This window comes from Pecten maximus, chromosome 17 (genome assembly GCF_902652985.1).
Source record: "Pecten maximus chromosome 17, xPecMax1.1, whole genome shotgun sequence".
In the NCBI taxonomy this organism is placed as follows: Eukaryota; Metazoa; Mollusca; class Bivalvia; order Pectinida; family Pectinidae; genus Pecten; species Pecten maximus.
In genome coordinates, this window is record NC_047031.1 from 10,161,960 (window position 1) to 10,189,954 (window position 27,995).

The window sequence follows — 27,995 nt, forward strand, 5'->3', positions numbered from 1 at the left end:
ACCCTGTTTCTACACTTTAGCTGCGAAAGGTATCTCCACCAATGTCGGACTGCCGGGCTGGCGAGACGCAGCTTGTGTGTCGCCAAAATCTTGATCTTCAAGCTGTCGTTCATGAAGATCTTCCAGTTTCAAAAATGTAGTCCAATTTGGCTCTAAGGGCACCGCGATCATCCTTAGAGTAAATAGAATCACGTAGTCAACATAATCACACCCCACAAGGTAAGGCTACTCCAACAATGTTAAAGAATTACACGGCGGGAAACTTATGACGGGCGTCATGTCACCTTAGCTGAAGTAAAGGTAAGGCATCCAAATGTATATTCCCTCGATAACACTTGCAATCCGGCACGGGAGAGACCATCGACATTGGCGGCATCTTTCCCCGGACGATGCTGGATTACCATCTCGTAGACAGACAATTCTTTGATCAAAATCATCCCCCAATATGCCCTAACACTAAGGAGCCAAGTCAAACTGCTATGATCTGTCCTGACAATAAATGGTCTGCAGAGCCAGTAATGACGAAACTGTCTGGTGACAGAGTTCCTTTCCTCTGGCAGGTGCCAAGACTATACTTGCAAATGCAAGAGTTTTCTCCCTTCTCTCCTGAATCTGAGACAACTCTCCACTATAGACCGGTCAGATGCGTCCGTAACGAAGAAAAAAGTGCCCTGGTTGGGATAAGCCAAGGTCATAGACCTTAGCAACCGCCGACTAAAGCTCCTGGAAGACATTCTGGTGTTCCCTAGTCCGTCCAGACGAACTTACTCCCTCAGTCAATTCGTCCAACGGGGCAGCAATGCCTGCAAGGTTCTGCAAATGTTACCTGTAGTAGTTTGTGAAACCTAGGAAAGATTCAACCTCCTTGCTAGTTGACACAGGCCAATCCTCTAATATTTTGTGGTTGGTTGGATTAAGAGACACTCCCTCTGAGCTGACAAGAACAACACTTCCTTTTCGGAACAGAAGACATTTCTTCAGTTTTAGTTTCAGATTGTAAAGCTGTAGTCATGAAAGAACCTCGGTCAGGTTATTCAGATGAGAATGAAAGGTCGTACCTAAAACTATAATGTCGTCCCGGTACGCTAGGCACTCCTTCCAACTAAGGCCACATAGGACAAGTTGGACAACATGACAGAATATAACAGAACTATTACATATTCCTAATCGGCGATATGCGAATAATCCATGCTTAGCAACAAAAGCAGTCTGATGTCGATCCCGTTTGTCGACTTCAACAGACCCGGTAGCAATGTCCAATTGATTACCTGCTAGAGAGGAAAGTCACCTTATTAAGCGCTCTATAGCCAAAGCAGTACCGCAAGCTACCATCCTTCTGCCGGACCAGGACTAGTGGCGCTGCCCACTCAGAGGAACTGGGGTGGATGACACCCTTCTGCATCATTTGCCTGAGGTGCTCTTCATCCTTTTCTTCAAATCCTAATGGAGTCCTCCCCATTCTCTGCCAGACTGGTGCAGCATCCCTGGTGTCAGTACAGTGTTTTATGTCTCCAGCAAATAACCCGAGGTCATGGTAACTCTAAGCAAAAGCATCACTGAATCGGGTAAGCAGCTAAATAACCTGAACAGCTTGGTATGAACTTATGCTCTTAGAGAGATGGTTACCCATGTAACCTTCTAGAGGAACCCCTAGCAGTAATGGGTACAAACATTTCAGTCCCCAGAGGCAAGACCACTTTCTTCTGGACTGCAAAGGCAAATATTCTTTCCTGACTTATCACCGACACACTTGGTTTGAAAGACTTGATTATCTAGCAATACTGTATAAGTAGACAAATCTATGTACGCCTAGTGCTTTTCAAGAAAAACAATGCCAACGATAACTGAATCCCCAATATCTGCCACCAAGAAAACTGCCTTTGTGTTAATGGACCCTATCCCAAAATCTATATCATTCACAACATATCTGCCGCGCAGGCATTCTGCTAAGGCTTAAGGTGTTAAGGCAATCGTTGCTTATAACAGACATCTGGGCTGCAGTGTCTATAACCGCATCAACAAGAGTACCACTAATCTTAGGTAGAGCGTCCTTGTTAATATATTTCGTCCCTGCTCATGGAGAGTAACCTCCTGCACTCGGAAATCAAATGATGGCTAATTGTGTTACTCGCCTGCAAACTGCGGGTTGAGGGGTGGCCTATTGCCTCAACCCTTGGTGTTTAAATTAGGCGATAGGTTCCCTGGTGACGAAGGCCTTTACATTTGAGGAGACATTTGACGTTCACCTCGCCACTTTGGCTGTCAACACTCCCTCGCGAAGAATTTTGGTCCTCCAGTAATAGCATGGTCCATCCCTGACAATTGATGTGGCTTGGCTCCTAGCGTCCCCTCTGGTAGGTGACAGAGAAAGGGTTCCCCATTGGACTGCATGGTACATCCTCTGGATTTCCAATTTCATACCCGCCACTTCACTCAAGAGCTTCTGTTCCCGTTCTTCGAACCTGTCAGTCTTTGCAAATGACCTGACGCATGGCGCCTCATAAAAGCTGGAATCAAGATTACCATCAGCGAATGACACCCGCTTGACCTCTCTTGAATTCCCCAACCATGCGTATTGGCGATGTGGTTGAATTGGAGACCGTAATGAGCCCACTCGGACTTGACATATGTTGGCACTTAAACACAGTAATGATCATCATGTTCATGAGCACTGCTTCTGCTTTGGCCCGGAAATTGTGAATCGCTTGTCGACTGGATCCTTGGCCTGTTTTTCATAGATCCCATTGGGCGCCATGTTGTCTACCCTTTCTAACATCTGATGCACGGTACCATTTTTATCCCCAGAATCAGTTCCTGATCCTAAAATGAGCCTGTCTTTCTCTGCTGATTACTTCAATCAACCCATTGCTCCCTATGCTTCTGTAGAGACAATAGAAACCTTTCCTCCAGCATCAATTTTGCATTTGCCTTTTGCTGTCAGATTGCGGTTTCATCCCTTTCCGAATTACAACCTTTCCCTCCTTAATTAATGGGTCCACGATTGTGTGCAGCACACCTTCCAATATTTTCAGGTCCTCCAGCGTAAGTTTCCCCCAGACTTTTACGTGCAGCCAGAATGATAATGCCCTTGCATTCCCAATTCCTTTCAATTGAGTGAGGTCCTCATAAAAGACATATAGAACAATATGATTATCAAGGGAGTTCCAAACGACCTAGAAAGGTTTGTTAAATTCGCTGCAATGTATCAAAAAAATCCTTGCGACCAAATTTTAAGCTTTTTTGTTGACACCAAATGTTGTGTAAGTTATCAAAAACCCAATGCAGGTTACAATAGAACTCTTGCTAGTGTCAATCATTTGCCAAGTTGTCTCCTATGCATTGGTATGTCCAAGTATGTTCATCCGACAGCTTGTCCATTTTACCACAATACTTCATTTTTTTTGAAAAAACAACCATTGTCAAATACTTTATACTTGCCCACTGCAGTGATATTACACACTTGTGACATTATAGCAAGAAAGGACACTATATATATATATAACAACCTAGGATGAATGACATGTGCTTTCAGATGTGCATTCCACAAAATCACATCCAAAACAATACAATATGTTCACATACTGTAATATCTTCAGTGTTTTTTTTCCAACGTTTTCTAACAAGTAGTAACCAAAACTAAAAGTTATTCAGGAGGAGTAGTGTTTTAAAGTGTACCCTGAATGATTTTCAGCACTGAAAAACTGGTTTTCAGTTGCTTTCTTAGAAAATATGTAAATGATGGCGTTTTTACCCCTCCAGTTAGACATGTTTGCCATGGTTTCTAGATATTGTACCCTAATGCAAGATATCATCCTGATCTTATAAGGTATTGTTGACAACATAGAATCCTTGAAGAATTTTGGAAGGAAATATCTATGACCGCACGCTTGCATTCATGTGCAAGAAAGTGTGTGTATGATATTGTTTTTGTTACAGGCATCTGCTTCTGGTTAGTACTAAAAGAAAAAATATTAGACTCTACCCATTTCTCTTAATATTTACCAGGAGCAGACGCCTGTGGTTTATGTTGATTATAGTATTCTATAAACAATCTACAATCAATAAAATTGAGATATTGTGTGATGCTGTATAAATCAGAATATCCATAAGATCTAAATATGCATGTAGGCCAGTTCTGTATCTACAGAATATCATACCGGTTACTATAGCTGATGCTGATGCATTAGACTTGTATCTGAGTGATCAGGGTTCAATCCTTGCTGAACTTGAGTATTTATTTTCATTTTTTGTTCTTTTTTTTTTGATAATTCACATGTTTTAAAACATCATCTTACATATCATATATCAATCTTAAAATTTGAAATCAATCTTGAATCCAAACTTGGTTGAAATCAGCTTGATGGAGGATTTGAAGTAAAAGTCTATGCACAGTGCACAGCTATAGGTATCCTGACCATTCCTTAAAATGATACAATGTCTGTTTAATTCTTCTTTTACCAACTTTCATCAACACAAACTTTTTTATCAGTTTTAACAGATATCACATACCACACATAAGATAATTGTTTCCCTCAAACTTTTATTAAATTAAACATTATTTTACAATACTATAAAATCTGTTTCTCAAGTTCACTGTTACACATTCTCTTTCTCATGTATAAAACTATTTCTTCAACATATAAAATACATAGATAATCACAGTACAGTAAAATCTGTATAATCCATTAATTTCTGAGCATAAATTTCATATACAATGTATACAGTAAAATTTTAGACCCAGAATGTCTATCCTTAATTCTAGATACATTTTACATCTGTATATTTGTGTTTCCAACATATGCAGTGATCAAACATCTAACCATTAACCTTCAAACAATGACAGTGATATTTGAGACTTATGCTTTTTGGGGTTCTCACTTAAATTATAAGTACCCACTTCATACATAAACATCATCTTGAAAACATTATTTCCAAAAATTAATTTTGAATTTTTTTTTTCTGATTGAAGTGATGACATTGGAGGACTTTTCAGGATTCCACCAAGTTATGACATACAACACTGATGTTAAGATGTTACTCTCCCTGAAGGCCCAGAACATTTTATTTGTCCAAACAAGATTGAGTATTGTAGTCTAAGTAGAGAATTTGGTCTATCTACCCCAAAATTAACCATTCATATTAACGGAAATTACATTCCACCGTGCAAAGTCCAATGAGGTGATTCAGTATCCTTATTTCATTCTGCAATCTGGTGTATGCTATCTACAAATATAATTCATTATGGTCTTTTACTGTTTTCTGCCATTTTGAAAAGTATCCATAACACTTTAGACTCGGGATAAGAAAACCACAGTAGTGCAGAATATGTAATTGGTCAGAAAATACAAACCTTGAGCATCTGCTTGAAACAACCACGTTTGATTAAAAGAGTCGATACAAACCAACAGTATCTAGAATTGTTTTCTGTTGACACAAGTTAAAAATTTCTTATTATTGGTAATTCCATGCTGGCCAGACAGCACTGATTATAAGAACTAGAAATTTGCATTTTTTTTGTAAAAATTCCCAGACCTACGATTTCGGAATGGATTACCCCTGGTCTTTATAGATATTAGCTAATCAAAATGATCGATAACCCTGAGCTTTAATTGTATTATAAGTGAAACCTAGTGGGGATTAGAAAAACTTCAATAAGCAATCCAGTCTACACCACAAGTTCACTTGTTTCTCCAGGGGAGATAACTTCATGTGCGTGACCATCATTTCTAATGCCAAGGGAGATTATCACTAATAATTTTTTATCATCACCACTGTACATGTTTCTTGTAATCGTCCTTGAGACTTAGATGTTTAATGGTGGAATAAGACGTCATGATGAGAAAGCTGAAGGGAGCCACATGGATCATACGTGCTGTGAGTCCCTTGGTGAAGATCCCTAGTCGTTCCTCTCTCCAAGTTCTTCTCAGTGTTTCTTTAAACCCAGTGCGCCCCACCTACAACAATCAATTTACATTATCAATTAAATCTGAAAACATTTGCCTTTACTATCTTTTTATTACAATTCCAATATCATGTCCCCCTGGACCAGGACATCATCTGTAGTATTCATTTTCCCCTAAAGTAGTCTGACAATGAAATGACAAGCTGTCCTATTTACCTGCATTCGGACGCGGACCAGTTCCATGGAGTTGGTTATTGTTACAGTTGTCAAACCAGACAGAAATGCAGAAAATCCGTCTAACAGGATCCGAGGTACCCATTGTGGAAATGCCGGCACGACCATATCTGTTAACACATTAAGGGACACTATAGATTTACTGGAAATAGACACCACCATGTTACATCCTCAGTACTGTAATACCTTACACATAACGTAACCAGATTCACCAACTCAAAGTGTTTCGCTTATTTCTCAAAAAAGGCAATACCATACAGATATGGGAATGGAACCTTGGGATGGCTGCACAATGTGTGTATTGTACGAACATCAACTGTTTTTAACATTAAACATTTAAATAAAGAAGAGGTACCAATTGTTACAGATCTTCCTTCTTTTGTCAACATCTCAAGTCTTGGTATTTGATGTAGATGTTAAACTTGCTCATCAGGTCTCTATAACCATCATTGCATTATCATCATTCTATCTTATAATGGAAACGAATCTACTTTTTTAAAATTTAGTATGTTATAACAGTTGTCAAACCAGAGAGAAATGCGGAAAATCGACCTAACAATTGACATGGTATAAACAAGACATGGTATTTAATTTTCTTATATGAATAGACTGATCTTTGGACAAAGCTGTAAAAATAATTATCAAATTATTTATTCTGATTTAGAAAGTATTCATTATTGTTATAACTGTAAGCAGGAGTGTTGATACACCTCTGCTGTAAGTGTATGCACGGTATACATGAGTTTGTACCAAATCCTCTACCTTCATTCATGCACAATATATACAAAACAAGAGGCCCAGATGGCCTGAACCACTCACATGGCCAGGTAGGAATCATGGCAAAAATACTATTTCCAATTTTCATGTTGACAGTAATATGTTGGTGATGCTTTAAGAATGGTATACAACACTTCAAACAGAAGTGATGTAATTCACTGATGCATTGATGAATTATAATGTAGGGTTTTGCATAGATGTCTTGTTATTTGGATAAATTTAGTTACAAGAAAGACATGGTACTGACAGGCAGATCCCAAAATGGGAAAAGTACTTGTAACTTAACTTAAAGAGTGCTTTGCCATCATTACTGAAATATAAAGGTGAGTGATTGGGCCTTCTTTGCCTCTTGTGTAGGGGAATCAACTCTGTTTAGACCTTGGGATGGAACTGAACAACAAATCAACTGACCAGACGTCAAGGTCAAAGGTCATGATCAGGGTCAAACTTTGCAATTTTTCACCGGTGAATATTTTGTTATGACATTTTGAAAATAATTTGGTCAGAATTAAAGAAGAGTGTTTTTCTTGAGTGTATGATGTTGAGTGTAAAGTCCTGAGTGTAAAGTCTCGAATGTATGATTTTGATAGTATAAGGTCTTGTCTTGAGTGTATGATGTTGAGTGTAAGGTCTTGACAGTGTGATACTTTCTTCTTCCTAATGTCTCCCTTGACAATGCCGCACTTTTGGTCTTCAAGTTGAGCGTTTCGCCCCTGTGAGGAAGGCTATGGGTTCTGTCCCCTGGCCGAGACATACCAGAGTCTTAAAATGGTAGTTGCTATTTCTTGCTTAACGTTAGGCATATTTGGAGTGGGACAACTGGTTCGCCCGTTGTCAGTATAATGTGACCGGGTGGGTTGTGCTGCTGGCTGTCTTCGACAGTATGCTCCAGTGAGGTAGCACTATAAATCGGCAAAAGTTCCGGCCTATCACAAGGAGACTTAACATGAACATACCGCAGCCTCCCAAAACACACATACACACTCACCACACGCATGCATGTCGTACGCACGGGAGGCCGTCCTTAAATGACCTTAGCTGTTAATAGGACGTTCAACAAAATAAACCAAACCAAACTTGACAGTGTGATCTTAAGTGTAAAGTCTTGAGTGCATGATCTTTAGTGTAAAGTCTTGAGTGTATGATCTTTAGTGTAAGGTCTTGAGTGTATGATCTTTAGTGTATGATCTTTAGTGTATGGTCTTGAGTGTATGATCTTTAGTGTATGGTCTTGAGTGTAAGGTCTTGAGTGTATGATCTTTAGTGTAAAGTCTTGAGTGTATGATCTTTGGTGTAACGTCTTGAGTGTATGATCTTGAGTGTATGATCTTGAGTGTAAGGTCTTGAGTGTATGATCTTTAGTGTAAAGTCTTGAGTGTATGATCTTTAGTGTAAGGTCTTGAGTGTATGATCTTGAGTGTATGATCTTGAGTGTAAGGTCTTGAGTGTATGATCTTTAGTGTATGGTCTTGAGTGTATGATCTTTAGTGTATGGTCTTTAGTGTATGATCTTTAGTGTATGATCTTTAGTGTAAGGTCTTGAGTGTATGATCTTTAGTGTATGATCTTTAGTGTATGATCTTTAGTGTATGATCTTGAGTGTATGATCTTTAGTGTAAGGTCTTGAGTGTATGATCTTTAGTGTATGATCTTTAGAGTATGATCTTTAGTGTATGATCTTTAGTGTAAGGTCTTGAGTGTATGATCTTGAGTGTATGATCTTGAGTGTAAAGTCTTGAGTGTATGATCTTGAGTGTGAAGTCTTGAGTGTGAGGTCTTGAGTGTATGATCTTTAGTGTAAAGTCTTGAGTGTATGATCTTTGGTGTAACGTCTTGAGTGTATGATCTTGAGTGTATGATCTTGAGTGTAAGGTCTTGAGTGTATGATCTTTAGTGTAAAGTCTTGAGTGTATGATCTTTAGTGTAAGGTCTTGAGTGTATGATCTTGAGTGTATGATCTTGAGTGTAAGGTCTTGAGTGTATGATCTTTAGTGTATGGTCTTGAGTGTATGATCTTTAGTGTATGGTCTTTAGTGTATGATCTTTAGTGTATGATCTTTAGTGTAAGGTCTTGAGTGTATGATCTTTAGTGTATGATCTTGAGTGTATGATCTTTAGTGTAAGGTCTTGAGTGTATGATCTTTAGTGTATGATCTTTAGTGTATGATCTTTAGTGTATGATCTTTAGTGTAAGGTCTTGAGTGTATGATCTTGAGTGTATGATCTTGAGTGTAAAGTCTTGAGTGTATGATCTTTAGTGTGAAGTCTTGAGTGTAAGGTCTTGAGTGTATGATCTTTAGTGTAAAGTCTTGAGTGTATGATCTTTGGTGTAACGTCTTGAGTGTATGATCTTGAGTGTATGATCTTGAGTGTAAGGTCTTGAGTGTATGATCTTTAGTGTATGGTCTTGAGTGTAAGGTCTTGAGTGTATGATCTTTAGTGTAAAGTCTTGAGTGTATGATCTTTAGTGTAAGGTCTTGAGTGTATGATCTTTAGTTTATGGTCTTTAGTGTATGGTCTTTAGTGTATAGTCTTGATTGTATGAACTTTAGTGTAAGGTCTTGAGTGTATGATCTTTGGTGTAAGGTTTTGAGTGTATGATCTTGAGTGTATGATCTTTAGTGTATGGTATTGAGTGTATGACTTTTATAGTGTAAGGTGTATAGTGTGTGATGTTTTTAGTGTAAGGTGTTGAGTGTATGATCTTTAGTGTAAGGTGTCGAGTGTATGATATTTAGTGTAAGGTGTTGAGTGTATGATCTTTAGTGTAAAGTCTTGAGTGTACGATCTTTAGTGTATGGTATTGAGTGTATGACTTTTATAGTGTGTATGACTTTTATAGTGTAAGATCTTGAGTGTATGATCTTTAATAACAGGTCTGAAGTGTATGACCTTTATATAGTGTAAGGTAATTGTGACACATTCAAATGAATTGTGCTTGCAATAAATCCAAACAAATGAAAATTTTGTAGAAGAATCTCCTTATAAAATGTTTAAGTTTTGTCATTCGTTTTAACTTACAACCATAAAGTTCATGAAAAGGCCACCAGAGGGCACTGCCAAGGCCATATACAGCCATAGAGATAAAGTATCCGCGGTAGAATCCACTGAAGCCCTCTTTCTTGTAAACCTGTGAGATGATGGCTTTCACTACATCAATCTTCTTCATTTTTTTCTACAACACAAAAAAATTAATGGTTAATGTTTTGTTATTGCTATTTCTCGAACTGTATTCAAAAGATTTCTCTCAAACTTAACATGTACAGTAAGGAGCAAAAAGCGAAAAAGGTTGTGTACAAATTTCTAACACATTTGTTAATTTTGTAATATTTCAACTTCTTGATATTTCCATAAACAGTGAATTATAGTTTCTCTTTTCCTATTACACAAATTACATTGCATTTTTTATTTTTTTTCTTGACAGTAAATGTTAGTATTTTCTGCCATTTATCAATATCAATCTCCTCTTTCCATTTTTCACCCTAGTAGGTGATGATGGTGTAGTAATGTAGTTATAAAAGTATTTAGATCTTTTAATACTCTTGTAGAATATTTCAAAAAGTGGTATAAAACGCTAGGATGGTCCTTCTATCTGAAAACCATACTTCCTAAAAAAATGCTTGGCCGATGAAACCAGTCTTTGGTACTAAAGAAAATTATATAATTAGTATCAATTTGAAAAAGATGCAGAGATAATGAAAGAAATGTTAAATCATAAGGGTTTTTGACAAGGTCATTCATGCATTATTTAAACAGAGAAATCAAACCAGTTGGGATAAAAAACTAAGTTATATTTCCTACTTGTTCTGTGTATACCAGAGTGGAAATTTTAAAAAAGAACCTTGTAAAATTTCCCTCATAGAACCAAGAATTATTCAGTCTAATCCAACCTTTGAAAACATCTCTTTAAACCTCTTTTGGCAATGAGATCCACATGTACGAATCTACTCTGTACAACAGTTGTGTTTCTTAACAATTCTTTTTTTATCGCTATTTTTCAAAAGGTTCTTCATGGATCTTTCTTAAATTTCATTTCTCCTCAGTATCTACTTGTGCATACTCGACATATTCTAGACTGATCTGAAAACAAGATGACACACAAGCAACCATTTTAAATTCACATTGGGTGGCAGCTTCCCAGGCAGACTACACTACACTTCTCAGCCAATATATTAAATTAACAAACACAATATCATTACCTTGTCTGGTATATGGATTCCCTGTAAACGCTCCAGTTTCACTTTAACTTTGGCCGGTACTTCATCGGTTCTCTGCTTACTCTGGCCCAGTAACATCATGTGTTGGGACACAATATCAATAGGAACAGCAATCGTCTGAGAAATCAAACTAGCAGAAAAACCTCCAACAAAACTACTCAAGTAACTTTTGTATTTAAATGTCTGTAGTTCTTCTTTGTTTATCATGATCTGCCTCATGTTCTCATACACAGTGATGTAGATAAGAGAATTACAAGCTTGTATAGCATGAACACCAAATCCCTGATACAGACCCCTAATTCCTTCTGCAGCACGGATTTTAACCAGTGCATCAAAGGTGCCTTTGTACACATCTTTTCCGCGCTGCACCTGTAACCTTGTTCTGACTAAAGTCAGAGGGTACTGGATGAATCGGACCAAAAGTCCGCTCCCCAGAGCCAATGGGTAATACTTAGTTTTGTCCATCATATCCAACTGGATAATCTGTGGTGTCTGCTGAACCTCTGACTTGGACATCGTCGAAGGTTGCTGCTCTCTATACACTATGGACGGATCCTATTGAGATCACTCAAACTAAATTTAAACTAGCGTCAACTATTTTCTCAGCCAAAAGTTTTCATTTCAAAGCACTATTTGAATGCTTTCTTTCTGCTAACCATTAGAAAAGTTGTGACAAAAAATAAATCATTTCATTATAATCTATCACTTATATTATAAACCTCAAGGAATGACGTCACTGCTGGACACGGTCCATCTAATCCATATCCAATACTGCTGGACATGGTCCATTGAATCCATATCTCAATATGTCACAGTAGTTGCCAATCATACCATTCTATAAAAGACAAGGAAAATTGATATTGTAAAAGATTATCACGATAAGGCCTTTAATTTGATTGTATATATTTCTTTGTAAATGTGTAGGTTTCTATTCATGATAAACACAGTATGCAGGTAGTTGTGCTTCCCTGAATGGCATTTATATTGGACTACTTTGGCAAAGTTATAGCCCTTATTTTCCTAACCATATGATGGGTGTATATTTTCCATAGTATAACACTTGGTATTTATGTAGCGGAAACTGGACCAGGTAGCTCAATTGGTAGAGCATCCGGCTAGTGTTCAGAGGCCCCGGGTTCGAACCCCGGTCTGGCTATGGATTTTTCCACTCCTACTAGATTTGATGGTTGTATATTGTTCCATTGCACAGTACACATACTCTTTCAGTTTTTATGAGACATTTCACACTTTTTATAGCGATCAATGAAGTTTTGCCCAATCATAACTATCACTTGTTATCACTTGTTAGGTTTAACTTTGATTGCAAACAATAGTCAAGTTGGGCACATGTTAATTCATCGCTGTAACAGCTACTTAAAGCTATACCAAGCTGAAGAAAAACAAAATATATCTTGGGATAAAAATGCTTTCACACAAAAGTGACACTTGAAAATTGATTGAAAAACAAGAGGTCCAGCCCTACCTCTCCCAGCAAGGTCTAGGTATGCTCATGCATTTGTATCCCTCAAGCTGTTGTTTTTTTGTGAGTTTTGTATAGCTAGCTATTGTGATAAATTAACATGTACCTGACCTGAAAGTCGCATTAGCGACCAAGGATGTACAAAGTGTAGTCCAAGGACTAACCTTAAATTGTCAGAAGTTCCAGCATCAAAACCAAAATGGGAAGAGGCCTTTTCAGTAACAGGCAACAGAGGTGTTTGTAAATTCAATGATTGGTCATGGGATGGGGGATTTTTAGGTTAATATTATAATATAGCACTTGCAACAAACAAAGTAAACGTAAATAAAACAGCAAATGATATAAATAAGAAGTATTACAGAACATTCTTATGGATTAAAGAATCAAGCTGCACGTATCTAGAGAACCAAGTATCACTGATGGCAGTGACAAAAATCAAAAATAGAAAATGATGAGTTTTTAATACTGGTATACACTGCACAAGTATTACTATCGATTGATTAAAGCACTATGAAAGTGAAATATACATATACGCTAATATAGCAAAGTGTAAAATTTGACAAGATATACGCTAATATAGTGTGAAATAAAAAGACATATTTATCTAAGCTAAGCAAAGACTTGAGGTTATAAATCTACATTAAAATATGCTGCATGACATTAAGAAAATTTTTGTTTAAGTTATGCTTGTAGTTTATCCTAGCTTCTATATAGCTTGATTTATGCTTACAATGTTTTCCTTTGGTGATCCTTAGCTGTGAAATACTGTAAGCATAAATCACCGGGTTCAATCGTACTGACCGGGCGCCGGTGCTTACACCTGGGCGTCGATGAATTTTACACCCGCGTAACGATAATTTCTATAGAAAATAAACGCCAAAGAAGGATCGGAAGAATGGTTGAGATATTTTTTCTCCTTTTTTGATGTGATAATGCTGTCCTTCAAGGAAAATAACCCGACCACTGAACAATATGATAAATTGGTTATAACTTGCAAGGATAACGGACAGGAAAAACACCTCTCATTTTTTTGCTAATTCGCCCACAGTGTAGGCAGGTATGACCAAATTATGCCGCAATCCACGAATTATGCAACATATACAGCAAAATCCGCGATCAAAATGACTGTAAATCTCACAGTTTATCGGAATTATCTATTTTGACATTGTCAAGTCTTATTGGATTGATTGGTAATAGTTAAATAGGAAAATTAAACATTTCTGTATTTTACACCTGTAGCAACGAAGACGCTCTTGAGCTTTACACCCGGGTGCCGCAATTTGCTGACATGGTAGTGATGTAAAAATGACCAGAGTTGGCCTTTTGATGGTTTTGTTTATGTATTTTTTGCATTTATGCAATTATCGTTGCGCGGGTGTAAAATTCATGAACGCCCAGGTGTAAGCACCAGTGCCCGGTCAGTACGATTGAACACCCGGTGATAAATGAAGCACATAGAAGCTAGACTAAAATACAAGCATATCAATAAATAAATAAAAAAAAAAAGGATAAATAAATAGATAAATAAATAAATCAATAAATAAGAAAAGACAGCGACAAGGAGAGAGCTGCAGCACATGCAAGATCCCTGTTGTATAAAGTTAACTTTGTAATAATATGACAATTTATATCAGTGACTTTGTTCATTGACCTCAGTACTAGTGTATCCTAGAAATATGACGCCTTTTTTGTTACAAATTTATAAAATAAAATAATTTGTTTCTATTTATAATTATCCGGTGTGTGAGTGACTTAGTAACAGTATCACTTAAAATTAGCAAATGATACTCAAATACAGGACTATTACCAATACGTGGAGTTCTGTCCAACCTGTTAGGTTACGAAACCTTGGTGTACAGGCAAGTGATAAAGTGTTTTTAAACAATTACCAAACAAAATGGCATTGTCATGATTTTTACATGCCGAGATACCGGCACTTTCTCGCATAACGTTGTCTTGATCTAGCCCGAGTTTCCCCTGGCCATGAAACCATGTCTGGCGTAGGCCAGAGGAAACTCGGTCTATCTTGATCATGTCCAATGACAACTTGACAAAGTTGCAGGTGTCATAATTGTCATATCAGCTGATCGAACAGCTGCTAATATTTTAACAAGCTGACTATATTTAGATTATGATTCTGTTATACATACTCAATAAACATCTTATTGTTGTCGACGTTTCATCAAATGAACAGGTCAGAACCAGAATCACAACTTAACTACATAACTTTCTTAGGCTAATTCCGGCCGACCTTTCCACCGGTGAACCGGAAGTTTACTTTCTTCCGATTTTAAAAATTCACCGCAGTAAATATTTGTTAAACTTGACAGCAATAAATACACTATCTTTGAACATTATAATGTAAATCAATAGAATCATTATCTTTTTCAAAATATTACTAAGATCCGAATAAATCTAGTTTGATTATATTGGGGCACACGTGACAGGTCCACAGATGAAAATGGCGGAACAAGGTTTGTTATGAATATCTTTCAGAAAATACTGTTCTATATTCTGTTCGTTTAATGTCTTAAAACCAGAACATATAGTGTCTATGTCCCGTATACTACGACTATCATCGCTGCGTGTGTTGTATTATGGTTGATTACTACTGTTATCGATAATACAAGGTTTTATATAGGTGTATTGCAGCAGGTCAAAGTACATACAAAAAGTCTACTGTATGATAAAGAGAAGCTAACAGTTTGGGGAACAAGCGAAGTCATTTCGGGAGTCCCGGTGACCGTCAAGAGATCTTTTAGGGACATGAGAACTTGAGAACGACGTTGTTGTATATCAAAATAATATCTCCTACTTCGTTTTTTGTTTTTTGTTTTCTCATGTTACTACTGTCTATCACAACGGACCTGTTGATAAACAATATTTTGGTGACGTTATATTGTGGCACCCTGTTAAATTTGTTAATTCATTTTAATTCTTTATATTCCTAAGATTCAGTCGAAATATATTGAGTCTAATTGGTATTACTTTGTATATAATGTTGTCGCTGATTTCAATCCGTAAGCACGCACCGCAATTGTCGTCGCCAAGTCTTGTGTGTTACTTTCGCTTTGCTTTGAATGTATGTGAGGTTAACGTAACTTTGAAAGTTCATTATAACTGTTTGACCAGTGACAGACTGACCTCTGACACCTATCGCATTGCGTGATATTTTCTGCGTTAATGCTTTCTTCACTTCTCGATCGGTTCTTTCTTTCTATTCACTTCTTATCTGCTCCTTGTAGAAGTAACGTCGAAAATATAGATGCTGGTTACATCACCGATCGTATAAGTGAATCCCTGGTACCACATACGGGGAAAATTAACTACCCAATGAATCCAGATATGGTATTCATATTTTCTGTAAAAGAACCCAGACACCACAATGGTGCCCATGTAGGGACTCGGGTGAAAAATACTCAGCGTTGCTGCACGAACATTGCTGTTACCCCAGGAAACTTGAGGATAAGTTCTTTCCTGGATGGGGAGTATGTAACTCTGGTAAATACTAGCCGCAATATACCGCTCTGCTAATGAGATCTTCTCTTTAGCTCGATCGGTTGAGCGTAAGACTAGTAAGCCAGAGGTCCCGGGTTCGTTCCCTAGTGGAGGCAGTGATTTAAATTTAATTGATCATGTGCTGTGTTACATTATATAGTTATACAGTTATATTCACTCTAATGATTATGATAATCTGCGTATGTAAACCCTGACTTTAAGTTATTGAATTCCTGATTGACTAAGTAATTTATATGAGCATCATATAGATGGCTGGAACATAAGAGTAGCCAGAGTTTTCTCATGACACCATGTCTGGTGTAGGGACAACACACTATATACAGTCCTACTATATGACACTGTTTTGCGTCGCTAAGATTTTGATGTCGATAAGATAAAATAGGGCGTGACAATATGCCTACCTTAAATGTATGGATAAATGAGATATTTATTTACCCCAAAATACCCATTTAGTCCCATATTGGTGTTGCACAACAAAATTGTGTACATATACCAAGTGGGGTTAGGCACCTTACTGGCTTAAGCCGACCACTCTCACATTTACAGTGCAGCTTGGGCAAGCAGAAAGGTAAAAATAACCAGTTTTGATGGCTTATATGTCTGGAAAAAGAAGACAGATTTTAGGGTCAGTTTTTGATAACTTATTATGTTAAACGAACATATATTCACAGTTGAAGTATCAAAAACCATTCAGAATATAATTAAAGCTGTTTTTAGGAGGATTTCTGGTCTTGTCATTTGTCTTGTTCACTTGGCAAAGTCTGGATTAAGCCACTTTCTCTGTGGGTGCATGTGTACTAAATCTGTTTTGTCTTTTTCAGCAGGCTTCAGTCAGATAAAGGAAAACATTTCCATAGAAGGCAAGGACTTCTCCTTCTTCAACCTTACAGCACTTAATGACAGTCGGTATGGTAAGTTCACCCTCATAGAAGGTAAGGACTTCTCCTCAACCTTACAGCACTTAATGACAGTCAGTATGGTAAGTTCACCCTCATAGAAGGTAAGGACTTCTCCTCAACCTTACAGCACTTAATGACAGTCGGTATGGTAAGTTCACCCTCATAGAAGGTAAGGGCTTCTCCTCCTCAACCTTACAACACTTAATGACAGTCGGTATGGTAAGTTCACCCTCATAGAAGGCAAGGACTTCTCCCCAACCTTACAACACTCAATGATAGTCGGTATGGTAAGTTCACCCTCATAGAAGGCAAGGACTTCTCCTTCTTCAACCTTACAGCACTTAATGACAGTCGGTATGGTAAGTTCACCCTCATAGAAGGTAAGGACTTCTCCTCAACCTTACAGCACTTAATGACAGTCAGTATGGTAAGTTCACCCTCATAGAAGGTAAGGACTTCTCCTCAACCTTACAGCACTTAATGACAGTCGGTATGGTAAGTTCACCCTCATAGAAGGTAAGGGCTTCTCCTCCTCAACCTTACAACACTTAATGACAGTCGGTATGGTAAGTTCACCCTCATAGAAGGCAAGGACTTCTCCCCAACCTTACAACACTTAATGACAGTCGGTATGGTAAGTTCACCACCACTCCTCCTCAACCTTACAACACTTAATGATAGTCGGTATGGTAAGTTCACCATCATAGAAGGCAAGGACTTCTCCTCCTCAACCTTACAACACTCAATGATAGTCGGTATGGTAAGTTCACCCTCATAGAAGGCAAGGACTTCTCCTCCTCAACCTTACAACACTCAATGATAGTCGGTATGGTAAGTTCACCCTCATAGAAGGCAAGGACTTCTCCTCCTCAACCTTACAACACTTAATGACAGTCGGTATGGTAAGTTCACCACCACTCCTCCTCAACCTTACAACACTCAATGACAGTCGGTATGGTAAGTTCACCATCATAGAAGGCAAGGACTTCTCCTCCTCAACCTTACAACACTCAATGATAGTCGGTATGGTAAGTTCACCACCATAGAAGGCAAGGACTTCTTCAACCTTACAACACTCAATGATAGTCGGTATGGTAAGTTCACCATCATAGAAGGCAAGGACTTCTCCTCCTCAACCTTACAGCACTCAATGACAGTCGGTATGGTAAGTTCACCCTCATAGAAGGCAAGGACTTCTCCTCCTCAACCTTACAACACTCAATGATAGTCGGTATGGTAAGTTCACCATCATAGAAGGCAAGGACTTCTCCTCCTCAACCTTACAACACTCAATGATAGTCGGTATGGTAAGTTCACCCTCATAGAAGGCAAGGATTTCTCCCCAACCTTACAGCACTCAATGATAGTCGGTATGGTAAGTTCACCCTCATAGAAGGCAAGGACTTCTCCCCAACCTTACAACACTTAATGACAGTCGGTATGGTAAGTTCACCACCACTCCTCCTCAACCTTACAACACTCAATGATAGTCGGTATGGTAAGTTCACCACCACTCCTCCTCAACCTTACAACACTCAATGATAGTCGGTATGGTAAGTTCACCACCACTCCTCCTCAACCTTACAACACTCAATGATAGTCGGTATGGTAAGTTCACCACCACTCCTCCTCAACCTTACAACACTCAATGATAGTCGGTATGGTAAGTTCACCACCATAGAAGGTAAGGACTTCACCTCCCCAACCTTACAACACTCAATGACAGTCGGTATGGTAAGTTCACCATCATAGAAGGCAAGGACTTCTCCTCCTCAACCTTACAGCACTCAATGATAGTCGGTATGGTAAGTTCACCCTCATAGAAGGTAAGGGCTTCTCCTCCTCAACCTTACAACACTCAATGATAGTCGGTATGGTAAGTTCACCACCACTCCTCCTCAACCTTACAACACTCAATGATAGTCGGTATGGTAAGTTCACCACCACTCCTCCTCAACCTTACAACACTCAATGATAGTCGGTATGGTAAGTTCACCACCACTCCTCCTCAACCTTACAACACTCAATGATAGTCGGTATGGTAAGTTCACCCTCATAGAAGGCAAGGACTTCTCCTCCTCAACCTTACAACACTCAATGATAGTCGGTATGGTAAGTTCACCCTCATAGAAGGTAAGGACTTCTTCAACCTTACAACACTCAATGATAGTCGGTATGGTAAGTTCACCACCATAGAAGGTAAGGACTTCTCCTCCTCAACCTTACAACACTCAATGATAGTCGGTATGGTAAGTTCACCACCATAGAAGGTAAGGACTTCTCCTCCTCAACCTTACAACACTCAATGATAGTCGGTATGGTAAGTTCACCCTCATAGAAGGTAAGGACTTCTCCTCCTCAACCTTACAACACTCAATGATAGTCGGTATGGTAAGTTCACCCTCATAGAAGGTAAGGGCTTCTCCTCCTCAACCTTACAACACTCAATGATAGTCGGTATGGTAAGTTCACCCTCATAGAAGGTAAGGACTTCTCCTCCTCAACCTTACAACACTCAATGATAGTCGGTATGGTAAGTTCACCACCATAGAAGGTAAGGACTTCTCCTCCTCAACCTTACAACACTCAATGATAGTCGGTATGGTAAGTTCACCCTCATAGAAGGTAAGGACTTCTCCTCCTCAACCTTACAACACTCAATGATAGTCGGTATGGTAAGTTCACCCTCATAGAAGGTAAGGGCTTCTCCTCCTCAACCTTACAACACTCAATGATAGTCGGTATGGTAAGTTCACCACCACTCCTCCTCAACCTTACAACACTCAATGATAGTCGGTATGGTAAGTTCACCACCACTCCTCCTCAACCTTACAACACTCAATGATAGTCGGTATGGTAAGTTCACCACCACTCCTCCTCAACCTTACAACACTCAATGATAGTCGGTATGGTAAGTTCACCCTCATAGAAGGCAAGGACTTCTCCTCCTCAACCTTACAACACTCAATGATAGTCGGTATGGTAAGTTCACCCTCATAGAAGGCAAGGACTTCTCCCCAACCTTACAACACTCAATGATAGTCGGTATGGTAAGTTCACCCTCATAGAAGGCAAGGACTTCTCCCCAACCTTACAACACTTAATGACAGTCGGTATGGTAAGTTCACCACCACTCCTCCCCAACCTTACAACACTCAATGATAGTCGGTATGGTAAGTTCACCATCATAGAAGGTAAGGACTTCTCCCCAACCTTACAACACTCAATGATAGTCGGTATGGTAAGTTCACCCTCATAGAAGGCAAGGACTTCTCCCCAACCTTACAACACTCAATGATAGTCGGTATGGTAAGTTCACCCTCATAGAAGGCAAGGACTTCTTCAACCTTACAACACTCAATGATAGTCGGTATGGTAAGTTCACCCTCATAGAAGGCAAGGACTTCTCCCCAACCTTACAACACTTAATGACAGTCGGTATGGTAAGTTCACCACCACTCCTCCCCAACCTTACAACACTCAATGATAGTCGGTATGGTAAGTTCACCATCATAGAAGGCAAGGACTTCTCCTCCTCAACCTTACAACACTCAATGATAGCCGGTATGGTAAGTTCACCATCATAGAAGGTAAGGACTTCTCCCCAACCTTACAACACTCAATGACAGTCGGTATGGTAAGTTCACCATCATAGAAGGTAAGGACTTCTCCCCAACCTTACAACACTCAATGACAGTCGGTATGGTAAGTTCACCATCATAGAAGGCAAGGACTTCTCCTCCTCAACCTTACAGCACTCAATGATAGTCGGTATGGTAAGTTCACCCTCATAGAAGGTAAGGGCTTCTCCTCCTCAACCTTACAACACTTAATGACAGTCGGTATGGTAAGTTCACCACCACTCCTCCTCAACCTTACAACACTCAATGATAGTCGGTATGGTAAGTTCACCACCACTCCTCCTCAACCTTACAACACTTAATGATAGTCGGTATGGTAAGTTCACCACCATAGAAGGCAAGGACTTCACCTCCCCAACCTTACAACACTCAATGACAGTCGGTATGGTAAGTTCACCCTCATAGAAGGCAAGGACTTCTCCTCCTCAACCTTACAACACTCAATGATAGTCGGTATGGTAAGTTCACCACCATAGAAGGCAAGGACTTCTTCAATCAGTGATGCTATGGTAGGTTTATCAGGTGGTAATGGTGAGAAGGTGTGTGTCAAAAGTAGGTCAAAGTGACCTACATTTTGACTTAAGAATTACATGCTCTATCTCCAACATGCACTATTTGTCACTTGAAATTCATACTTAGGACATAGCCATGGGTTCACCTTGATAGATCTTTCGTGGATATTTCCTATGTTCTTGGCGACAGGTAGCCTTTTTGGAAATAATCAGTCTTGCATATACATGTTGCCAGTAGAGTTTATTCAATGGTGGTTGCTGAGATCTCACAGGGATCTCGTGTTATCTTTGACCGAGGTATTCATTGTTTACATTCTTGACATATAATTTTAAATCTGACAGGGGGCTGTAAATTGTGAGTCAGTACTTTTCCTCATAAATGACATGTGTGATACAGTTAACAAATACGAATGGCATGTTAAGTTAGTTCTTTTTTTTACTGTAGAAATCTGAATTGTTATTTAGTGTAATTAGGGTTGATTTAGTTGTTGCTAATTATAATAATCTAATCGAATGTTGAAATGTTTACAGACAAACTGCCGTTTTCTATACGAGTGTTGCTGGAGTCAGCCGTGCGAAACTGTGATGGTTTCCAGGTGAAACGTGGTGATGTGGACAATATTCTCAGCTGGGAGGAGAATCAGGGAAAGAGTGTGGAAATACCTTTCAAACCATCCAGGGTGATACTTCAGGACTTTACGTAAGTATTGTGGGTCATAAGTATTGTAGGTCGTAAGTATTATAGGTCAAGTTGATGTCCTCTAGAGTGATAATTCTGGACTTTATGTAAGCATTGTAGGTCAAGTTGATACCCTCCAGAATAGATGTAACTTATATAAATGTTGCCAGCTTCGTAAACTTAAGACATGTGACATGTATGCATGGCTTCAACCTAGCTTAGCCTTCTCATATCAACATATTAGTAGATGCCAATGTGCCGTATGATGAACTGATATGTATATGTCTGTATTTGTCAAGGTAAGTTTGTTCAAATGAATGACCTTGACCTACATTCAAGGTCACAGAGTTCAAATGTGTTAAAATCTTTAAACAATAATTTCTCGATTACCAAGAGACACACAGATCTGATATAGGGCCAAATGTACAGTATGCTGTAATGAAGGGTTACAAAATGTATGTAAATGAATAAACCTGTTTTGGTTGGCGTAGGATAACTCACTAAATCAGCCTGCAGTACACGTTTCCTTGATAACTCAACCATTGCTCAATTCTTTTATGTCATTTCTCCTGGCGGGATAAAAATAATTCAAATGTTTTATCCTGACAAGTGGCCATTTTGAATTTTGACAGTTGTTACTGCCTAATTCTCAGAAAGTTTTTTACAGAATTCCTTGTATGGCTGTTTGACTGAAGTTTTTGTTACAGGGGTGTACCTGCTGTTGTGGACTTTGCGGCAATGCGTGATGCTGTCAAGCGACTTGATGGTGATCCCAACAAAATCAACCCTGTTTGTCCAGTTGACCTTGTCATTGACCATTCAATACAGGTGGACGTTGCCCGCAGGTGGGTCCTAACACTGGATGCAAATAATGGTTATTTTGAAAATTTTCCACATTCTGTAACAGCTTTCGAACATTTTTCTCTCAACTGGCTTAAAAAAATTTATAGGATTGCATTCCATGGCACTTCCTTGTCATAAATATTCATCAGATTTTTATGTGAATTCTGTTCAGCAGCAAGAACAGATAAGTGATTTTAAGTACATTTGGTAGATATTTAATGAAAGGAATTTTTTTTTCCTGTCATATTAGTAGTTGTGTAGGTTATGTGTATACTATATCACAAGCAGGAAGTGGAAATATTACATCATTTCTGACCTCTCACTACATTTATAGTTGAAACCTTCTGAGTTAGATATAGTTCCTGTTTAAACTACATTTATTTACAAAAACTATGTCTTTATACTGTCCGGGAGTATCATGTTCTTTTCCTATACATATTTAAAGTGATTATCTGATACACTAAACTACGAGACATCACAATACATATATATGTGTGTGTTTTGGTTGGCTTAGGATTACTTACTAACTCCGTCTGTAATACACAAGTTTCTATCATATTTTAACCATTGCTTGATCCTACATATATATGCCATACCTAATGGTAGTATGAAAATTCTCCCTCCCTTTAACTCAAATATTTTATCCTGGCTTTTCTGAATTTTGATTCTTGATTTGAATTGAATATGGAGTCAACTGACCAAAGGTCAAGGTCACTAGGACAAGTTCAAGGTAAAACTTTTATTGCTTCACATATGAAAATTTTGTGATGACATGATAAAGCAAGTTTTGTCAGAATAAAACAAGGAATAATTGATCAAAGGTTAAGGTCACTGGATCAAAGAGGCCAAGGTCACTGAATTGGAGATTAAGTTCAAATTCTATAGCCTTGGTAACAGCCTGAAAAGTTTGTTCATTTGAATGACCTTCAATGCAAGGTCACAGTGCTGGTCAAATGAGTTAAATTTTTAATTTAAGGGTAAAAACATTAATTATCAGTATGTATTGCAGAACGCGGTGACTGTTATGGGCCATATATCTATTGTTCTTTTCCAAACGAGTATTAGTCTGTTCAAGCATGGATGAGACACTGCTACAGATGATGTAGCTATTAATGGTTTGTGGGTTATATACGTATGTGCTCTGCCTTTCGCTGTGCTCTTTCAGTGTTTTCTGATTAAGTTGTTTTGCTGTGTGGGGATGATATTGTGAAGTAAAATCTTACAACAACTTTATATGTTGTTTTGGCTTCCTGGCTATTAATTTTGACTTAAAAAAAATCACCCTGTTAGCTTGAGATGTGACTTAATTCAGATGCAGTGTTTGTGGATGTGTCTAACCCAAATCATGTTTTGGGAAAGGTTTACTCCGAGACATTAAGGAAACATTTTAAAGTATATGACCATTAAGGATAAATCTTGACCAGAAAAGGGGTCTAGATATAGGTATTGAAAGAGAGAGGCTCTTTTGGGGTTATTGGTTAGGCAGTGAACATCATTGCAAGTATTGTCAAATGGAGAAAAAGAAGAAAATGTGCCTGTATTATGACCATTGTAGTTTTTATCATTTTAATAATGAATATTTCTTTGGGAGCTAAGATTTTGGCAGATTTACTCCACAGTGAGCTCTAGGTGCAGAGAAAAAATTGTACCATGTACATTCAATACAAGAGTGAATGACAGGGTCATGCCAGCCAAATAAGATGTATAGTACGTCTTTTGTCTTATCAAAATCTCTGTTTTTATATACTGAAATCACTGACTTATGATATCAGAATGTATAAGTCCATGTCCGTGATGGAATATAATGTAGCATTCACCAGCTAAGTATTTCTAGGAATGGACATGCTGCAGTATTGAAAACTAATTTCTGAAACATTAAATGCTGCTGGCACAACAAAGATGGTTAGGAATTAACCCTCCACTCTCACTGTCAAAAAGGTCTATCAATTACACAATGAAAATTAAAATACATCAAAAACAGTATGTAACTATCCTTCCATGAGCAAGTAGCAAATACTTAATTCACACTGTGTTGTTCATTGTCTTATTTTCTGTTGTTTAAGTAGTAAGCAGTCAAACCCAACACAATAGTTTGTCCGTATATCCGTTGCTTATTCAAGAGTGTTGTTTACCTGTTTCAGCTCTAGGTGAGCCATCAATATATCATCTAAACAAAAATACAAAATGATGTATTGTGATGTCATAGGTGTGTGAGCATCAAAATTGGTGATGTCATAATGGAGTACACAAGATATCGGCAATCTAGTGGCAGTATCGGCAGAAAAACAAGCCTTATATTCAGAAAACTGTGAATGCATATAAGTAATGAGTAATAAATCTTTAAAGTTATACATGAGAATTACAATAAGCTATGGCATACTGAAGTTGAGCTTAGAGACGGTGATACAATTAAGTTATTGAAATAGATTATTACCACCAATTTCATATAAGGTCAAATGAAATGGAAGAATCATGGCAACAATACTACCGTATTTGACCTAATAAGGGCGCCCCTACCTTTTTTCAAGGAAATAAATCTTTGACTGAGTGTCAAAATGGTGTTCAAAAGTAATAATTCATGTGAAATATTTTGCTACTTTATGTGTTCAATTTTCTTCTGCAAATTAAGTAACTGGAACACATGTTTTCGCCACATTTTGTGTATTCCTACAGGCTATAGGTGACTGTGACATGTCAGTGCAAAGAGCACCCAAAACTAAACACACATACAAATAATAACTTACCATCTTTATTTGAAGACTTCATTCTTGTTGATAAATAACTTTTGTTCAGAACAGAAAGCTAGTAAAAGACATTGTAAATCAATTATAAGGTCAAAGAAAACGATGTCTGATATGATCTGGGAAATTACCTGTTTTTATAAATAGAACACAAAAGAGCACACGTTCTCTGGTCTAAAGATCAGCTGGCATGGTTTACAAGTTTACAGGAGTATTCACAAGTGATGTTTAAGCTTAATATATGATAATGAATAGATATCTTCATCTGAAATATTTTTATGACTGAATATTTTACTGTTTCCACAACCTTGGGTATTCTCCTATAAGGTATAGTCTGTTTCATAAAACTTCAGAATAACTAATCTTAATAAGGGCGCCCCCACTGTCAATTACTCGCGCCCTGCGCCCTTATTAGGTCAAATACGGTATCTTATCTAACATAAGAAAGTAAATTATAAGAATATTGAACATGGAAAGAATTGATCATTAATTCTTAAAGGATTACATTTACATACTAATCCATTGTGATAAGTAAAGTATGGGGAATGAATGTCCACATTTACTACTGAGTGGTGTGTACTTCAACCAAGGATGTGTTCGAAAATGTGACGTATAATACCTCGATACAGATTCTAATGTTGATGTGAAGTTGTTAACTTAAGTTTGAGCTAGGCCAATTATGCCCTGCATGGTGTGAATGGCACAATCATGTTATCAGGCGGCTTTTAAATCTTCCCTTGAAGCGCTTGCTAGTATCGTGGTCTCTGTCGCTAGAATATCAAGAAATAACATCAATTGAAGTTTCTTATAATGGTTCAACATTGTTTGTTGTTGAAATATTATTTAATCTCTTGTGATGTTTAGAAGAAAGAAATAACATTTGAAAAAAACCCAAAACCCTAAAATGATGAACTGAAAGGCATAGAATCATCAAAACATTGAACATCAGAATAGCAGTGCATCAATACTCTTCTTGTATCTACTAGTGATGAATGTATGTACATGTACTGGGTTGGGTCAAATAGGAACTACATATTGTAGTTGGGACAAAAGTATTTGTATAGACTATTTTGCAAGGTAGAAATGATTTTAAGTTCTTTTCCAGTATGGGTCATCATATATATTCAGTTATGTTAATGCTTTCTTTAAAGCTGTACTTTTAAATTCAGCTGGAAGCCCCAAAGTATTTAATATTTTTCTGTTGTTAGTCATTTTGATACATAACAACATATCATGAAGGAATAGGAAACCAGGCCAATGGGCGGGGCCAAAAAGGGTCAAAATAACTGAAATTTCAAAAATCTTCTTTTCAAATCCAAATACAGTAGAATCAAATACTCTTTATAGATGGAAGGGTCTTCAGATGCTTTACCAAAAGTTTGAATTTCATGACCCTGGGGTCTCATGTTTGCCCCTGAGCAGGGGGTGAATTTTACTGCAGTTTATATAGAGAAATCACATGTTTGTCTATCATTTATTGAATTTTCGTTTGAATCAATTCTAACTTGGTTAGAATAACTTAAGTAGCTTTGTATGGCAGTTTGATGGTCTGTAAATGTTGGCCTAACTGATCCCAGGGCCTGATCTAGTAATAGGCAAGGCCAAACAGGGTCAAATTAACTGAAATATTTCAAAACTCAGGTCAGACTGTTAAAACCCATGGACCTCTTGTTTACTATCACTACTGATAGAACAATTTTCAATATTCCATTTTTCTTTTATTTTTAGCAGTGTTCGAGCTTTAAACTGAAATTTTAAGTGCTGGCCCGAGTAGCCATCATGTTTTTCCTCCGTCGTTGTGTACCGTTCTTCGTGCACTGTGCATAAAATTTTACTTTTAAATCATTTCTCCTCACTTACATGATTTCAACCAAATTTGGTCTGAAACATCACTGGGGATGACGTTTGTAATTTATGTAAATGAGGCCCGTCTGACCCCTGGGGACAGAAGACCAGGGCCCAAAAGGGAAACTTTGCTGAAATTTTACTTTAAAACACTATTCTTAATTAATGGATTACTAAAATGGATTATCAAAATTTGATCTGATCTGAAACATCACTTGCTAAGGACAGACAATATGTATAAATGAGGCTTTGATTACTTGAGATAAAGGGGCATGTCCCTGCTCTAAACCTTTGTCAGATGACTGTTCAGGCCCATGGGCCTCTTGTTCTTAGGTTCGAATTATGGTCTCTTTTAAATATAGTCTGGTTTCTCTTTGTAGTTTGTTGAATTCTCCTAATCCTGGTGGAGGTCAAAGTTCGTGTCAAAGGTTAGGGTCAGCCTCTTGCTCGCAGTGTTCACTACTAAAAAGGCAGCCATATGTTTGCCCTGGACAGCAGCAGGCAGGGTTAGTACATACATTCTGTTTTCTGTCTCCAAAAAGGCTAAAGAATGCTTTACATTGCTTTGATATTGAATATCTTGCGATGCTTCAATTTTCATTTTTGCAAATTAATTTTCATTTCCTGGTATTTGTTCTCTGCCATTATGGGTTGTGTGGGTTTATCACAAATAGGAAATGGAAAAATTACATTACTTTGTTCCCTG

At 37.9% G+C, this 27,995-nt stretch overlaps 2 protein-coding genes across 3 annotated transcripts in view; one reads left to right on the forward strand and one right to left on the reverse strand.

The window, feature by feature from the left end:
* Positions 1–4,523: 4,523 nt before the first annotated feature.
* On the reverse strand, positions 4,524–14,877 carry LOC117315376 (solute carrier family 25 member 44-like). The gene is made up of 5 exons (XM_033869533.1): positions 14,761–14,877; positions 11,113–11,965; positions 9,935–10,088; positions 6,119–6,246; positions 4,524–5,954 (listed from the first exon to the last, which is right to left on the reverse strand). The coding sequence occupies exons 2-5, from the start codon at positions 11,644–11,646 to the stop codon at positions 5,766–5,768; spliced, it is 1,005 nt and encodes a 334-aa protein (XP_033725424.1). The 5' UTR covers positions 11,647–11,965; positions 14,761–14,877; the 3' UTR covers positions 4,524–5,765.
* A 115-nt stretch (positions 14,878–14,992) lies between these two features.
* Positions 14,993–27,995, forward strand: part of LOC117315377 (cytoplasmic aconitate hydratase-like) — a 48,219-nt gene continuing 35,216 nt past the window's right edge. Inside the window, exons 1-5 of one of the 2 annotated variants that reach the window (XM_033869534.1) lie at positions 14,993–15,084; positions 16,951–17,040; positions 21,713–21,881; positions 22,568–22,705; positions 27,670–27,795. In XM_033869534.1, coding sequence (XP_033725425.1) covers positions 15,066–15,084; positions 16,951–17,040; positions 21,713–21,881; positions 22,568–22,705; positions 27,670–27,795 — 542 coding nt within the window. In that variant the 5' untranslated portion in view covers positions 14,993–15,065. The remainder of the gene's footprint in view (positions 15,085–16,950; positions 17,041–21,712; positions 21,882–22,567; positions 22,706–27,669; positions 27,796–27,995) is intronic. The other variant, XM_033869535.1, reaches the window with a different exon arrangement.